The 14,296-nt window shown below is 41.5% G+C and overlaps 1 protein-coding gene across 1 annotated transcript in view; it reads right to left on the bottom strand.

Moving 5' to 3' along the window:
• ADAM17 (ADAM metallopeptidase domain 17) overlaps window positions 1-14,296 on the bottom strand; it is a 62,616-nt gene that overhangs the window by 25,101 nt on the left and 23,219 nt on the right. The window contains exons 2-6 of the mRNA XM_045011131.1: window positions 11,768-11,900; window positions 10,097-10,230; window positions 8,861-8,949; window positions 5,957-6,125; window positions 5,054-5,184 (exon numbers count right to left, since the gene is read on the bottom strand). Coding sequence (XP_044867066.1) covers window positions 5,054-5,184; window positions 5,957-6,125; window positions 8,861-8,949; window positions 10,097-10,230; window positions 11,768-11,900 — 656 coding nt within the window. The remainder of the gene's footprint in view (window positions 1-5,053; window positions 5,185-5,956; window positions 6,126-8,860; window positions 8,950-10,096; window positions 10,231-11,767; window positions 11,901-14,296) is intronic.

Here is a 14,296-nt window from a genome sequence, read left to right as displayed (position 1 = left end):
AGCTGTAGCATCTTTAGAGCAAGTTACAATAGTTCAGCCTACAGGTGACATTTGTCTGTTCTACTTACCTTAACTACAAAGTTGCAAATGGCAACTCCATACTAAGCTACTGTGACATTATCCGAAAGAATGTGCCTAATTGTGCACTAAGGCAGAGGGGAGAATATGGTACACCCTGTAATATACTAGCAGCCAGTCAGGAGTTAGGCAGGTAGGAAATGTTAGAAGTTACACACCTTGTACAGTACTGATAGTTCTTCAAGATGGGTGTCCCTATGGGTGCTCCACTGTAGGTGTGCTTGTGTCCCTGCACTGCTGATTGGAGAACTTCGGTTGCAGCGTCCATTAGACCCGCACATGCGCTGCCTCCCCTTGTGCCCCGCCACGAGGCTAGTCAGCATGCACGGGCTAACCCCCCTCAGTTCCTTCTCTACCGCAGAATTATTGACAAGGACTCCGAAGCAGATGGGAGGTGGGTGGGTTGTGGAACCCCATAAGGGCACACATCTTAAAGAACTATCATTACTGTACAAGGTGTGTAACTTCTTCAAGTAGTGTCCCTCTGGGTGCTACACTGTAGGTGACTCCCAAGAAACATCCCCACAGGAGGGCTGGGACTTTGGAGTTGGGTCGGTTACAGATGACAGCACAGTCGCGCCGAAGATGGCATCGGAGACGGAGTCCTCAGTGATTGCAGTGGACTGTCACCCATGTCACCGTTCTACAGATCTCGGAGACAGAGACATTCTTGGAAAAGGCGATGGATGAGGAGATCGACCTTGTGGAGTGTATATGAATAGTATCTGGAGGGGTCATATTGTGAGCTTGGAAACATTGTCTGATGCAGTTGGAGACCCACTTGGAGAGTCTTTGGGTTGATACTGCTGAGCCCTTCGATCTTTCCGCAATAGAGAGGAAAAGTCTTGAGAACTTCCTGAAAACCTTCATCCTGTCCAGATAGAACACTCAGCCTCGCCTGACATCTAGAGTGTGTAGTATAGTCTCCCTGTTGTGTTGGTGAGGCTTGGGATAAAAGGTTGGAAGGTAAATATTGATCATGTGAAATAGGGAGGTTACCTTGGGAGTGAATTTCAGGTGTAGTCTGAACGTAACCTTGTCATAAAAGAATACCATGTCGGAGGGATGTGCCATCAGAGCCGCTAATTCTCCTAGCTGAGGTGATTGCTATCAGGAAGGCTATTGTTTTTGCTATTAACTCTGTCCCTCCTGAATAATGGATTTGAATTGGTCGTGGCTACTCAATAAAATCATTCAGTTTCGAATAATTTATGTAGTCTTATTTCTTTGTTAAGGCTTGGTAATTGGTGACTTGAAACAAAAGTGTGGGAGAGGAGTACTCCTTCATCCCCAAAAAGTCCAAAACGCTTCCAGTCCCTATTGTAGAGAGTGGACCTCATCAGTGAGAATTAACAGTGTCAACCACGATGGAGTTGAGTGGATGGTAGGAGAAGAGGAACTCAGTCTCCCATGCTGGGACATAATATTTTTTGTCCACCTGCCTGCAGGTCAGTGCCACCAACCCTGGGGTCTGCCAGATGGTTCTTGCTGGGTCCAGAATGGGTTCATTAATGGCTAGGGTCATCTTTGAGGAAAAGGATGAGTGGAGTATGTCTATGAGACAATGGTGGGCATCCTTGACTTCCTCTAGTGATATTTGGAGAGTGTCCGCCACTCTTTGGCCAGGTCCTGGAAGAGGCAAAAGTCATTTGCCAGAAATGGCAGGGAATGCATCAGCCTCATCCGGGGAGGAGGAGGAGATGGTCCTTGGGGTCACTTCTTGCTCAGCAGTGCCCTTGTGTTCCTCCATGATTTCTTCTGGAGGTGCCAAAGCTCTGGAAGCTGCAGCTGAAGGGATGTGCCTCAAGGTTTTTGGATGGGGCTGGAAGCTCAAGCGACATGGTGGCAATATGCAGCCCAAGGGTCCCAGTCTGGCCACTGGGGTGCTGTGATTGTGTCCAAGGGTGGTCATACCAAGATGGTGGTGGTGACCCCATGAGGGAATGCTCGAGGACCCTGCTGTTACCAGCTACTGTAAAGGAGCCTGGGAGTACTGTGATGCCAGCTCATCAGGTTTGCTATGCAAGCCCTGACTGAAGAGCAGGCGAGCACGTCAGGGCAGCAGGGAAGACTCCCATGCTGGCTGAAGACTCACTGCAGAGGTTCCAGCACTGAGGAGAGGAGACTCCGGTATGTCCAATACATGGAGGTCCCCAGAGTCTCAGAATTCTGGTGGTACCGACTGACTTGATGCTGTTGGCAGTGCCCAGGAGGAATGGAGATCTTGTCCATATAGGTCGCTCTTGCGCCCAATGAGGCATTGATGGTGGTACTGATGTAGTACTGCATACCAGGAACATCTTTTTAGAGGAGTGCTTACTCCTATCCTTATCTCTTGGTGTCGCTGACTTGATGCCCGTGCCCATAGGGTTCATGGACTTGTCAACAGTACTTGCCACAGAGGACTTTCGAGAGTCATGGGTACTGGTCTGAGATGGTCTTGGTGCCGACAGTACTGAGGATAGCCACAAACGCTTTTCAGCGTGCTCTGTATCTTGGGGCTCACTATAGGGACTTCCCGCTCTATTTTTCAAGGATTAGTAAGAGAGGTCAGTGGGGCTTATTTCTTCAACCCATAGCCTTCAGATATTGAGGGCTGTGGGGAAGACTCACGTCTGCCAGGTGATTCGTGGTTGGGTCTGGAGAGCCGCTTCCATGAAAATAATTATCTTTCTGAGCTCTCTGTCTTTATGAGACCAGGGCCTACCTGCTGGCAGAGATCACACTTTTGTTGAATGTAGCCTTCCCTGAGACCGCAAATGCACAGGCAGTGCTAGTCTGTGACAGGGATAGCCTGTTTGCAAGAGAGGCACTTCTTGAAGCCTGATGAACCACACATACCCGTTGGGGGAACGGTCCCCAATGAGGGGGAAAAAAAGAGTTATTTTATTTTTTAAATTTTCAGGGGGAAAAGATAAGAAAAAGGGAAAAGGCTACAACTACAACTAAGAACTAGGAAGCTGACTACAGAGATGCAAATCAAAAGTAATGGTCCCAACAGACTGCGAATAGCCCTGTCTCTAGCCAGGGGCAGTTGAGAAGGAACTGAGGGGGGGGTTAGCCAGCATGTACTCATTAGCCTTGTGACGGGACACGAAGGGAGACAGTGCATGTGTGGGCCTCAGAGACCCTGCTACTGAAGTTCTCTGGTTAGCAGTAGACACAAGCACACCGAGGGACACTACTCAAAGAAGAATCGTCTGTTGCACTCATGTTTATTTGTACAATGAATGTGGGTGGTCTTATTTTGATATTTCTTTAAGAACTGCACATTTTTCTTATCACAGAAGTTTATCAGGTTCTTCATGATATTTCTAGCTAATTAGAAGGCAGAGATGTTCTAGATTTGCTATAAATAACTATGCAGTAGGCTGGCTGTGAACTACTTATCCTTTTGGACAGAAGTGTTACACAACTGGAAAAATATCCTGTACTCAAATAGTCACTGTTGGTAGATTTTAAATGAAGAGCTTCACAGTAAACAAGCGAAACAACATAAATTAATGCACTGGTCTGCAAAGTGGGGTGCGCGCACCCCAAGGGGTGTGCAAGACGATCCACTGGGGGGCGCGGCGGGAGGAGTGCCGCTGGAGGGGGAAAAAAAAAGGGAGGTGGCCGGAGGAGGGAGAGAGGGAGCAAGAGGGGAAGCTCCCCCCCAGCTCGCCCCCCGGACCAAGCAGGGCCACTAGGAGCACAGAGGCTTTAGGGGCTGCAGGGCCCTGGGCTAAGGGGGTCCCGGGGCCCTGGCCTGCAGTTCTAAAGCCCCTTTCGGAATGCGGCCCTGAGTCCTCTGGCCTGTGGAGGAGCAGGGGCAGCCGCGTAGCCAGCGGCGGGAAAGAAGTGGCACTTTCCCCTTCAAAGCCAGCTGGAGAGAAGCGGGGCTTTGAAGGGGAAAGCGCCGCTTCTCTCCAGCCGCTGGCTGCGTGGCTGCCCCTGCTCCTCCTGAATCCTCCGGCCCGTGCTCGCAGGGCCGCATTCTGAAAGGGGCTTTAGAGCTGCAGGCCAGGGCCCTGCAGCCCCAGAGTTCCGGGTGGCCCTGCCTGGCGGGGGGGGAGGATCCCAGAATCGCGGCCATGGGGGTGGTGCCGCACTGCGCAGAGACCTGCACACCCCCTGCACCAAACAGGAGCTGCCCCAGGTAAGTGCTATGCACCTCCTGAACCTCCTCCCGCACCTCCGCCCTGAGTGCCTTCCAGCACCCTAACTTCCTCCCAGACCCCGCACCCCACCCTGAGCATCCTCCTGCACCCTAAACTTAATCCAGACCTTCAAATAGCTGTATCACAAAGTGTTAAACCAAGATTTTCAGAAATAATGAAGCATATTCAATCACACTGCTCTCACTAAAAAATATTATTAATAATTTTTTTGTAAGAGCAAAAAGGTTTTTTGTACCGTTAATAAAATAAAATATTTTTAAAATATTGTTTATTTCATCTTTATCTCATCCTTTAATTTCTATTTTTTGTGTGTTTTATAATGTACATAATATATTAGTACAGTAGTACATGTATATAATTTATAAACAAACAAACATATATTAGGGGTGCGTGCTCAAAAAATTAATGATAGGGGTGCGCGATCAAAAAAGTTTTGATCACTGAGACCACTGAATTAATGCATCTGTATGATTCTACAAACTTAGAGTTAAAAGACAATTCTTAGAGGAAAATCTTACTATGTAGCCCGTTTAGGGGGGGATGGGGATGAAAGAAGTTAGAAGAGCTGCTTAAAAATATTCTGCTCAAAGATTTATTTAATTGCAGCATTAGCCACCAGTGCAAAATAATTTATTTTAAAAAACTTAACACAACACCCCTTAAGGTAAACAGCACTCAGAGTTAAATTAAATACAGCATTGGATAACATATAGGTCATGCTAGCTTTCTAACTACTATAGTACTAGCTTCCAGCTGCAGTGCATCTGCTTGCGTGACTTCTTCAAGCAAACAACAACAGACTGTCACATACTTACTAAGTAATTAATAGTTGTGCTTTCCTCCCCACGGCCCATATACTTGAAGAAGCGATGATCTGCCACCACTAATATCTTGCATGTGTTCTTGGAGTGGTCTGCAATGGCTCTTTTCTCCCGAAGGATGTTCACTGATTTGAATATTTAAGTGAAATCAAATATATTAGACACACATATTCCTTGACAATCAATAAAATCTTTGGTTTCCATTTGATAACATGATTAGGTTGGGTTTTTTTTAGAGTAACCCCTCTGAAAGCATAAGAAATCTTCCTAATACTCCTCCAACCTATTTGTTCTAGGAAAGTAGTGGAGAACAGTGAAACTGTACAGGGAAAGAGTAGAGTAAAACTGGCTGGAGAAATAAAGCTAGTCAACTAAGCCTTTCACATCATTTTCCCCTTAACCAAACCTCCCCCGTGTTCTACCAATCCCCCTTCTGGCAGAGAAGGGCTAGATCCAGCTCTACATAGAGTCAATCATGGCTCAAAAAGACTCTCTAGAAAAGAACACTAGATGCCATATAGCCTCTCTTTGTACATCATAAAGAAAGGAAAGCAAGGCACAATCCCATAAAACCATTTTCAGGTCACCTTTAAAGCAAAACGGGTAACTATTAAATCATTGTAAAGGTGAAGGACTTGTATTGGTCAATTCTGTGCTTTGAAGGAGCCAAATATCCTTTCTGAGCATCCTCCTTCCCCGAGACTGGTGATGGCCTTTGGTGGTGTGTTTGCCCTCCCCAGCCACGATGAGTGTTAAAAGTTATAAAGTGATATGAGAGACAGCAAAGTAGACAGTTTTCCAAACATGAAAGCCTCATGGCCAGATACCAGTCTTACGTTACTATGTAGCTATAGGAATAGGTTTCAAACATTTCACTCTAAATAGCAGGATGCTCACCTTCATTTAAATGGCTGCCCTCTAGTCCTTCAGGCAGTAATTCTTCCTCCTTATGTTTTAAATAGCCACATACTTTGGGTGACTGTAAACGTGAGAAATCCTTAATATCTTCAGATCTGTAGACCAAGAGTCTTTCATCCTGAGTATTGTCTATATACCTCCAAAGTGGCTAAAAGTAATACAAGAAATGCAAGTGATTTAGGTATAGTGTGCATGCAAGGGCTTCTAGGATTATTCATATTTAATAAATATGGCCAAAAGTCCCACTAAAAATAGCCACAGCTGTGTACATAGAACTTAGGGCCTTGTCCCACCTACTTTACTCACACAAATAGTTCTACTGATTTCAGTAGTACTATTTGCATGAATAGCACAAGCGGGATTCAGCTCCTTATATTGAGAAATGGTCAACAGATAAAAAAAACAGACATCAAGAATTCTTAGACCTTAACTGCCCTATGGGCAAAGCAGCAGCAGCCATCTATATCTTCATCAAAAGGAGGGGAACTATGCAGTCACTTTTGAAGGTTTGAAAACAGCACTTTCAAAAAAGTTTATTTGGAAGAAAAGAAAGCTGAGAGGTCTCTCCCTGCACAATGGTCCTAAGAACTGCAGGAGTGGGCACAGGTAGGAAATTTACTACTTAGAACCCTGCCTCATTCAATACAAGCCACAATAGATCATACGGAATACATGATCATATGGAATACATAATAGATCATACGGAATACATGAGTGCATACTTGCATATTTCATGAGTTCGCAGGTACTTCATGTGCAAGTTCAACCCTCCTTCCCCTTTTAGTAACAATAAATTACTGTGCCTGCTTAAAGTATCGTTTTTTAAACTCTCATAACTCATCCAAATTAATCCCAAATTTTCACAGGACATATTAAGGAAAAAAGAAAAATGTGTTAAAAATCCGTCTAATCTAATTTGGGACCACAAACACTAAAATGTCTTAATCATAATCACATGGTGTCACTGCAGGGCAGTGTTAAGGCTGTTTGGGTGCCCTGCCCACCCTTAACATGATTGGATTTCTTTCAAGTTTAACTTTAACAGTGAATTCCTGGGTTTATAAACTCTTGGTTTTGAGATAACTGCAATATCCACAGAATGTGTTTTACCCCAACTTACTAATATGTATGGTCAACCTCCACACTCTTAACATACTTTTTGTCTGGAAATATACTGCATAGAAACAACTCTTTATGGAAGTATTTAATAGACTGTTTGTGAGATATTTATAGATATTCCCAGGGTTATGTCAGAAGCTCAAAACAGTACAAGAATGGTAAACAACAAGAATGAAATACTAGGTTTTCAAACTAACCCTGGAGAAAAAAAAAGGTTAAGTGCCAAATCCAAAATGTTAAAAGCTCCCCAAGTCCCTTCTTATGTAGAAGACAGGCACAGCATGTTACTCGAGAAGACACTGGTATGTCGCTAATGTTACAAATGTTCCCCATCTTACTTTTTAAAAGCTTTTTCTCATTTGTCAGATACAAATCTTTAGCATGGGAGGTGAAAAATCTCAGAGCTTTAGCAAATGTTCTTTTACATTTAGATGCAGAAATAACGTATATCAAGGCTCATCTCTAAGAATCTGACAAACTCTGCTCCTCTTTTATTGAAAGGTGTAACTGGGATGACACCGGACACATATATAGATGCAGAGAAGTCTATATAAAGAATAAGTTTATATTAAAAGAATAAAATTAAAATTTAGTATTCTAAAGTAAATTTAGTCAGTCCATATTACACAGCTGACAGGTTACACTGCTGTTCTTCAACCACTTTTCCTTGGTTGATACAAATGTAATTTTAACTGACATATCTTAAGAGGGCACTAACAGCATAAAGAGTATAAAAAGAATGTACTTAATTTTGACACCTCCTACTTCTGCATTAGTGAACAAAGCAAATAGTACATTAGAAAACCTGCATTGTTCAAAAATGCTTCCCCAATACAAAAACTATAAAGTGAGAACTCACTCTTCAGCATAAATGAACCTAAGATAGTAACTCCTAAAGTGGTTTTTCCAGAGGCCCTGGACCTTGTAGTTACCCCACACTTTTAAAGTGCTGGCATGAGACACACTGAGAAAACAGTGAGCTAGAAGGAATCATGCACATCAAAGGATTCCACTGAGGATAGTTTACTGATGACGTTCAGGTGGTTTGAAGTACAGTAGAACCTCAGAGTTATGAACACCAGAGTTACGAACACACCACACACCTCATTTGGAACTGGAAGTATACAATCAAGCAGCAGCAGAGACAAAATATATATAAAGCAAATACAGTACAATACTGTTAAATGTAAACTACTAAAAAAAGGGAAAGCAGCATTTTTCTTTGTCATAGTTAAGTTTCAAAACAGTACTAAGCCAGTGTTCAATTATAAACTTTTGAAAGAACAACCATAACATTTTGTTCAGCGTTACGAACAACCTCCATTCCCAAGGTATTCATAACTCTGAGGTTCTACTGTAATGACAAGTTGTTTTTTACACCATCAGATTGCCAAGATGCCTGTATGGGCTTATTTTCAGTATTTCTGTATTGTAGTCTACACATTTAATGGCTCACAAATTTTAATAAGGAACAATCTGCTTTACTAGAAACAATTTTTCTCACTGCATATTTATTTACATAAACATGCTGCATTCAGTATGGAACAACAATCTGTTGCTTCTGCCAGTGCTTAGAACCATGCATGTTTTTGATACAACTGTGTGGAAATGTAACGCTTACAAAAATCAGTCAGAGCCCATCCCTCCAAAAATGTTTTTTCAGCTACAGAAGTGTAGGTGGCTGGGGCGACAATAGGGAAATAGTATTGTTTTTCATCAAAGATGTTCCTATTGTCTCAATCTTGTTTTCACAGCAAACAGTACCTCTACATTGTATTCTTCGCCATCAGTGTTGATTCTTACAGTAAAGTCTTCATCACCTATGTGCGCTATAACCTTGGAATTATGTTCACCTTTAAATGTAGAAGAGAAAAATTAAGTTAACTGATGTGACAACTGACTGATCTATTTAGCAAATGGCATCCCCTCTTCTTAAATCAATACTGCTTTCTCTGGAAAGACCAGAATAGTTTTCACTCTAAAGCCAGACTATTTCCCTGTGCTATGCTATCAGGAAATCCAGGGAGACATGTTAAAACACAGTCTCCAATTCTGTAAAAGTGATATGCACTAGGATGCCTTTAAAAAAAAAAAAAAAAAAAAAAAAAGGCAAAGGTGGTCAGAATCCCCTTGACCACTAGTAATGGGTTATGGAGCCTTTTACCAACATAAACCATTAATAGACATCACCATACTCCAGGGATTGGCACCTTTGGCACACGACCCACCAGGGTAAGCACCCTGGCGGGCCAGTTTGTTTACCTGCTGCGTCCACAGGTTTGGCCGATTGCGGGTCCCACTGTTCGCCATCCCAGGCCAATGGGGGCTGTGGGAAGCGGCGCGGGCCGAGGGATGTGCTGGCCGCCACTTCCTGCCGCCCCCATCAGTCTGGAGCAGCGAACAGCGGCCAGTGGGATCCACGATTGGCCGAACCTGTGGATGCAGCAGGTAAACAAACTGGCCCGGCCTGCCAGGGTGCTTACCCTGGTGGGCTGCGTGCCAAAAGGTTGCCGATCCCTGCCATACTCAGTGGACGTGCCAAGGTTTAAGACTGGGCAACACTCATCCAGAAGAGTTGTCTATACAGACCTGATTTGAGGCATTTTATCATGATAGCGAGGTTGCACTGCCACTAGTTGGGCTGGTCTTGATTTTGTGAAAAGGACTTCAGTTCCTAGTACTGTAAAATCCAGGATCTCAATGAGAATTAAAGTCAAGACTCATTTTTAATAGAGCAGAAGCCACAGTGGCCATAGTGTGTATTTTTGTAAAATACATCTTGATGATTTTCAAAGCCAGATTGTAAACCCTTATCTCAGTACATGCAGCACCAGCCTCAAAAAATTGTCAAGAAAATTGACCAGCACAGGAACAAAATCTACCACTCTGACCACACTTGAAGAAAATGAAAAAGCAACGATACACAATTCACCATGGGCCAGCAGATTTTGACAAAGCTGTGCCACTCCAACAATGATGTGCAATCTAGCTCATACTAACCAACTACATGTCCAGTGAAGAATTCTTGCCATTGTACATGATACTCCTTTTCCTTGCCTTTACCGTCCACTATTAGTGCTTGAAAGTTTTCAGAAAAGTGTTCAGCTGTTGACGTTAGGTATAATTTAAAGTGCCTGTAAAATAAATTTACTTCCATTTAGTTTTAAATGAACCACGCACAAGGAAACAGACATCAGCTTCTTGTTCTACTGAAACCTCTTTGGATGTTAGAAGACAATGACTCTTCAATTAATAAGATACAAAACTATATGCTATTTGTCAGAATTACTGTATGACAGTACTTTTCTAAGAGCCATTTATAACGTCTGTAAAGTAGTCAATGTTTATTAACAAGAAAAAAAATGTTATTTTTTTTTCAAAGTTAATATATACAGCCACTCTTGCCAAAAGGTATTCAAACAAGGCTGATTTCTTTTGCATTGCTGGTCTTCAGAGAAAACCAGACCAGAAGATTTAACAAAACAGGTCAATGGTAAGTAATAAGATATACCCCAATGATCCCATTTCCTGAAATATGCCCAGAAAACCTTGACAAAACTTGGCATCCGTAGCCCTTAATGGAAAATCTACAGCACATGGAGTTTTATCTTGTCTGCCACCAGTGTAACAGATTTCGGGGCATATATCAGCAATTATCCTGGGGAAAGAACCAGCAGTATTTTGAAGTGTTTGTTACAATAAAAGTGGAAAAGGGACAAAGTATCAAGCAATATAAAATAGGAACATGGGAGATTTTTATCTATTTACTCTAGTACTTTGCTCTCATTCATGTTCTGTGCCTCCTGCCTCAGATGGAGGTAGAAAATATGCATACCAATTTATGTGATGCTGTATATCATGGTAAGTAGTAGTTGTGGATTTCTGGAAAGGCTGGGGGAGGGGAGGGTACATGGAAAGAGGTGAGATGAGGAGACTGCCTGACTGAATATGATCAGTCTACACCTTTTAGCGGGAGATGATTCTCACTGCATTTCAAGTTCAGAATTTCAGTGTTTAGAAAGCTAGGAGGGATTTTTGCTCAGATGGTCAAATTACTGTTGCCAACGCCCTTGTTCCTGGCCTCATTCCATCTCTTTCCCCCCGGCTCCATCTTTCGATCAAACACCAGTCCCCATCAGAGCCCAGAATGTGTTCCCAGCATTTCTGTAACAAACTGAGAAATGCTTTGTGGAATGGGGACGTCTATACACAATGTGAGCAAGTGGACTAAGTTCCCATAAACACCAATTCTCACGCAGCACAACATGGTAGCCACAGACCAAAATACATAAGGAGACAATGAGACTTTCAAGAAATGTAAGGCAGGCAAAAGTAATGGAAAGAAGCCAGAATCTGAAGAAAAAGCAGGATCCAAACCAATTAATGAAAAACTAAGGTAAACAATAAAATGAAGGAAATCTCAATCACTGCTTCTTTAACAACAGAGGAATACAATATAGTTAAATAATCTTCCAGTCTCTTGGTCTCTGTGAAGCAAATCACATAACCATGGATATCATTGACCCATAAGAATTAGCCAATCATAACAGCAAATGCAAAAGGCATTTCTGTTTTGGCAATTATACAGTATTCATTTCAAAAGATAAAAAAAAAAATCACAGACTAGAAGAAGAATATTAAACCAATATTTGCCACTGATGATTTCATTACCTATGCAAGGCTGAAAAACTTAAGAGTCTCTCTATATGCGATTCTGGCTGGAGATCCCTTTTCCTTAATGAGTGTTGCTGGATATTCGACAGAGAGAGGATGTCATAATCTGAGAGCACGGATTCAAGCCTCTCTGAAATAGATATGGAGACAGTTTATAACAGTTTCAAGAGGAAAATACACATTAAATTAAACAATTATTATAGCATCCAGCTGTAACATACATTACAGATATTCCAAACTCTGCAATCCACTTTAATTTTAGAATAATTATAGTGCATTCCTGTAAAGGTGCTTTTTATACAGTCAGTGAGATGTTACAGTATGTGACAGGCACGGATAAATTCTCAGTTAATGAAATGTGTTCTAGTGGGAAATTTTTTAGCCCACAGCTAGCGTCACAGTTTTACCATGACCCAACCAATAATTTCTTAAATTGCAGTTGTGTTGTGTATGCACCCTCCCATTCATTGGATCAGTTCAATGGCTTCTATTTTCCCTTGAAGTGGGCCAGAATAATTCATCAACGCCCTCTGTCATCTAATACAGTGGTTATCAACCAGAGGTACGTGTACCCCTGGGGGTACTCAAAAGTCTTCCAGGGGCTTCTCAACTCATCTAGATCAGTATTTTTCAACCTGGGAGCTGCAGCCCCCTGGGGAGGGGTCACAGCACAGGTTTGGGGGGGGTTGCACGTGCAGGGCCGGCATTAGGGGGTGGCAAGCAAGGCTTTGGCTTCAGACAAGCCTCACAAGTGAAAAAGAGACTCAAGTATCACCCTGAAATGTAAGTAAAATATTTATATTCCAATTGATTTAATTTATAATTATATGGTAAAAATGAAAAAGTGCACAATTTTTCAGTAATAGTGTGCTGTGCAGGGTGGATTTGATTTAAATCAAATTGATTTATAATTGATTTAAATCACTAGACAGGACAACTATTTAATCATGGATTTCAACATAAAAGTGCATTCTTGTTGGTTGTTATAACCTTAATACATATTCTTCACAACTCAAAGATAGATGTAGGCTTCATTTTTAGAAGGTACACACTATACATTTTTAAAGTGATTTTGAAAACTTTTCAGATCAGTTTTATAGTTATATCAGAAACTGAATGATTGTTTGGTTATTTCATTTACCAAAGATAATTGAAGCAGATATTTATGAAGTCACTGGGGAGGTGAACCATCTCCATTTCAACAGGATAATCATTAATATTTGGAGGATTTTCTTGCCATATTGTATTAGGAGGAGAACATAACTAGACTGACATTTAACTTGTTTATTTAACTAAAACAACAACGTTATGTATTCTGGATTTTTTTTCTTCAATAGCAAACATATAATATTTTAACAAAACAAGCATATGAATTTTTTAATTTAGTTAAACATTCAAGTTTTTTAAAGTCAGGTTTGTTTTTGTTAAAATTGTTTTTAACTAAAATAGTTAAATTAATTTGTTTTAAAAGAATAAAAGTTAAATCGACTATGTCGGCCAGGTCAACGTGAGAAACTTAAAATATTGGCTTCTGCAGCTAACTCAGTCATCTTCACCTTCATTTTCCTGCTTGTTCATAATCTGGAAAAGAAAAACAAGCTTTCCTGCTTTTTCAGGTCCCAAACGATTTCTCAATTTGGAATGAATTAGTCCAAAGGAAGAAAAATATTCTTTCCACACCGGCAGAAGAAGCTTCTGCTGTTAAAAGCGAGATTAACACTTCAACAGTCACTGAATCCAAGGGCCTAAGTGACTTCCAACAATTCACTGGTGTGACTTGCTTTAAACATCAATCAGCAAACATAAATTTCTTGAATGGTTCTTATTCCCAAACTGGGTCTCTTTTATGGCCTGCTACCATTATAGCTTTTCCCTTCTAATGAGAGAATGGTATGGTAGATCTCAAATCGATGAAGGCTGCACTCAGAAAGACCTCAAGACTTCTGAAATATGCTGCTCAGTTTCACTTTTGTTTCTACTGCCTGTCTCTCCCTTCTCACATTTCTCTCCAGACTTCTTCTCCTTGTCCAGATCTATTCCACCCCCAAAAATCTTATATTCATTTAACTTTTTGAAACTTTGCACTTTTAGAGAGAGGTAAGGGATTGACTCTGTGTACACAAATTTGCAGAAGGACAATAGGTTTGAGGTCTGTTATTTCTCACCTCTATATATGTATTTATTTAAAAACATTTTTGCTGTTAACATGCTTGTTATCTCTGGAGACACAAATCCACAATTTGAGAACTGCAAAACTAAGCATCTCTGATGGTACCTTCTAGACTAACCACTGAGTCCCATTGGGCAGATAGAAAGATTAACCTAAATAATCTATACAGAAGCCCCTGGAACCACATAAAATTGGGTCCCTAATCCATGAACTATTGGAACTCATTTAAAAATTTTCTTAAACATTACATGAATATATTGTATCATACTATAGAATTAGAATTTTTAATCCCTATTCCATGATGATATATCTTTGAGCTATAATGTATCTTAGGGCTGGTCCACACTAAGAAGCGG

This window comes from Mauremys mutica, chromosome 3, assembly GCF_020497125.1.
Source record: "Mauremys mutica isolate MM-2020 ecotype Southern chromosome 3, ASM2049712v1, whole genome shotgun sequence".
Lineage (NCBI taxonomy): Eukaryota > Metazoa > Chordata > Testudines > Geoemydidae > Mauremys > Mauremys mutica.
The sequence above is the reverse complement of the archived record's forward strand: the minus strand, read 5'-3'. Positions and strand labels throughout refer to the sequence as shown.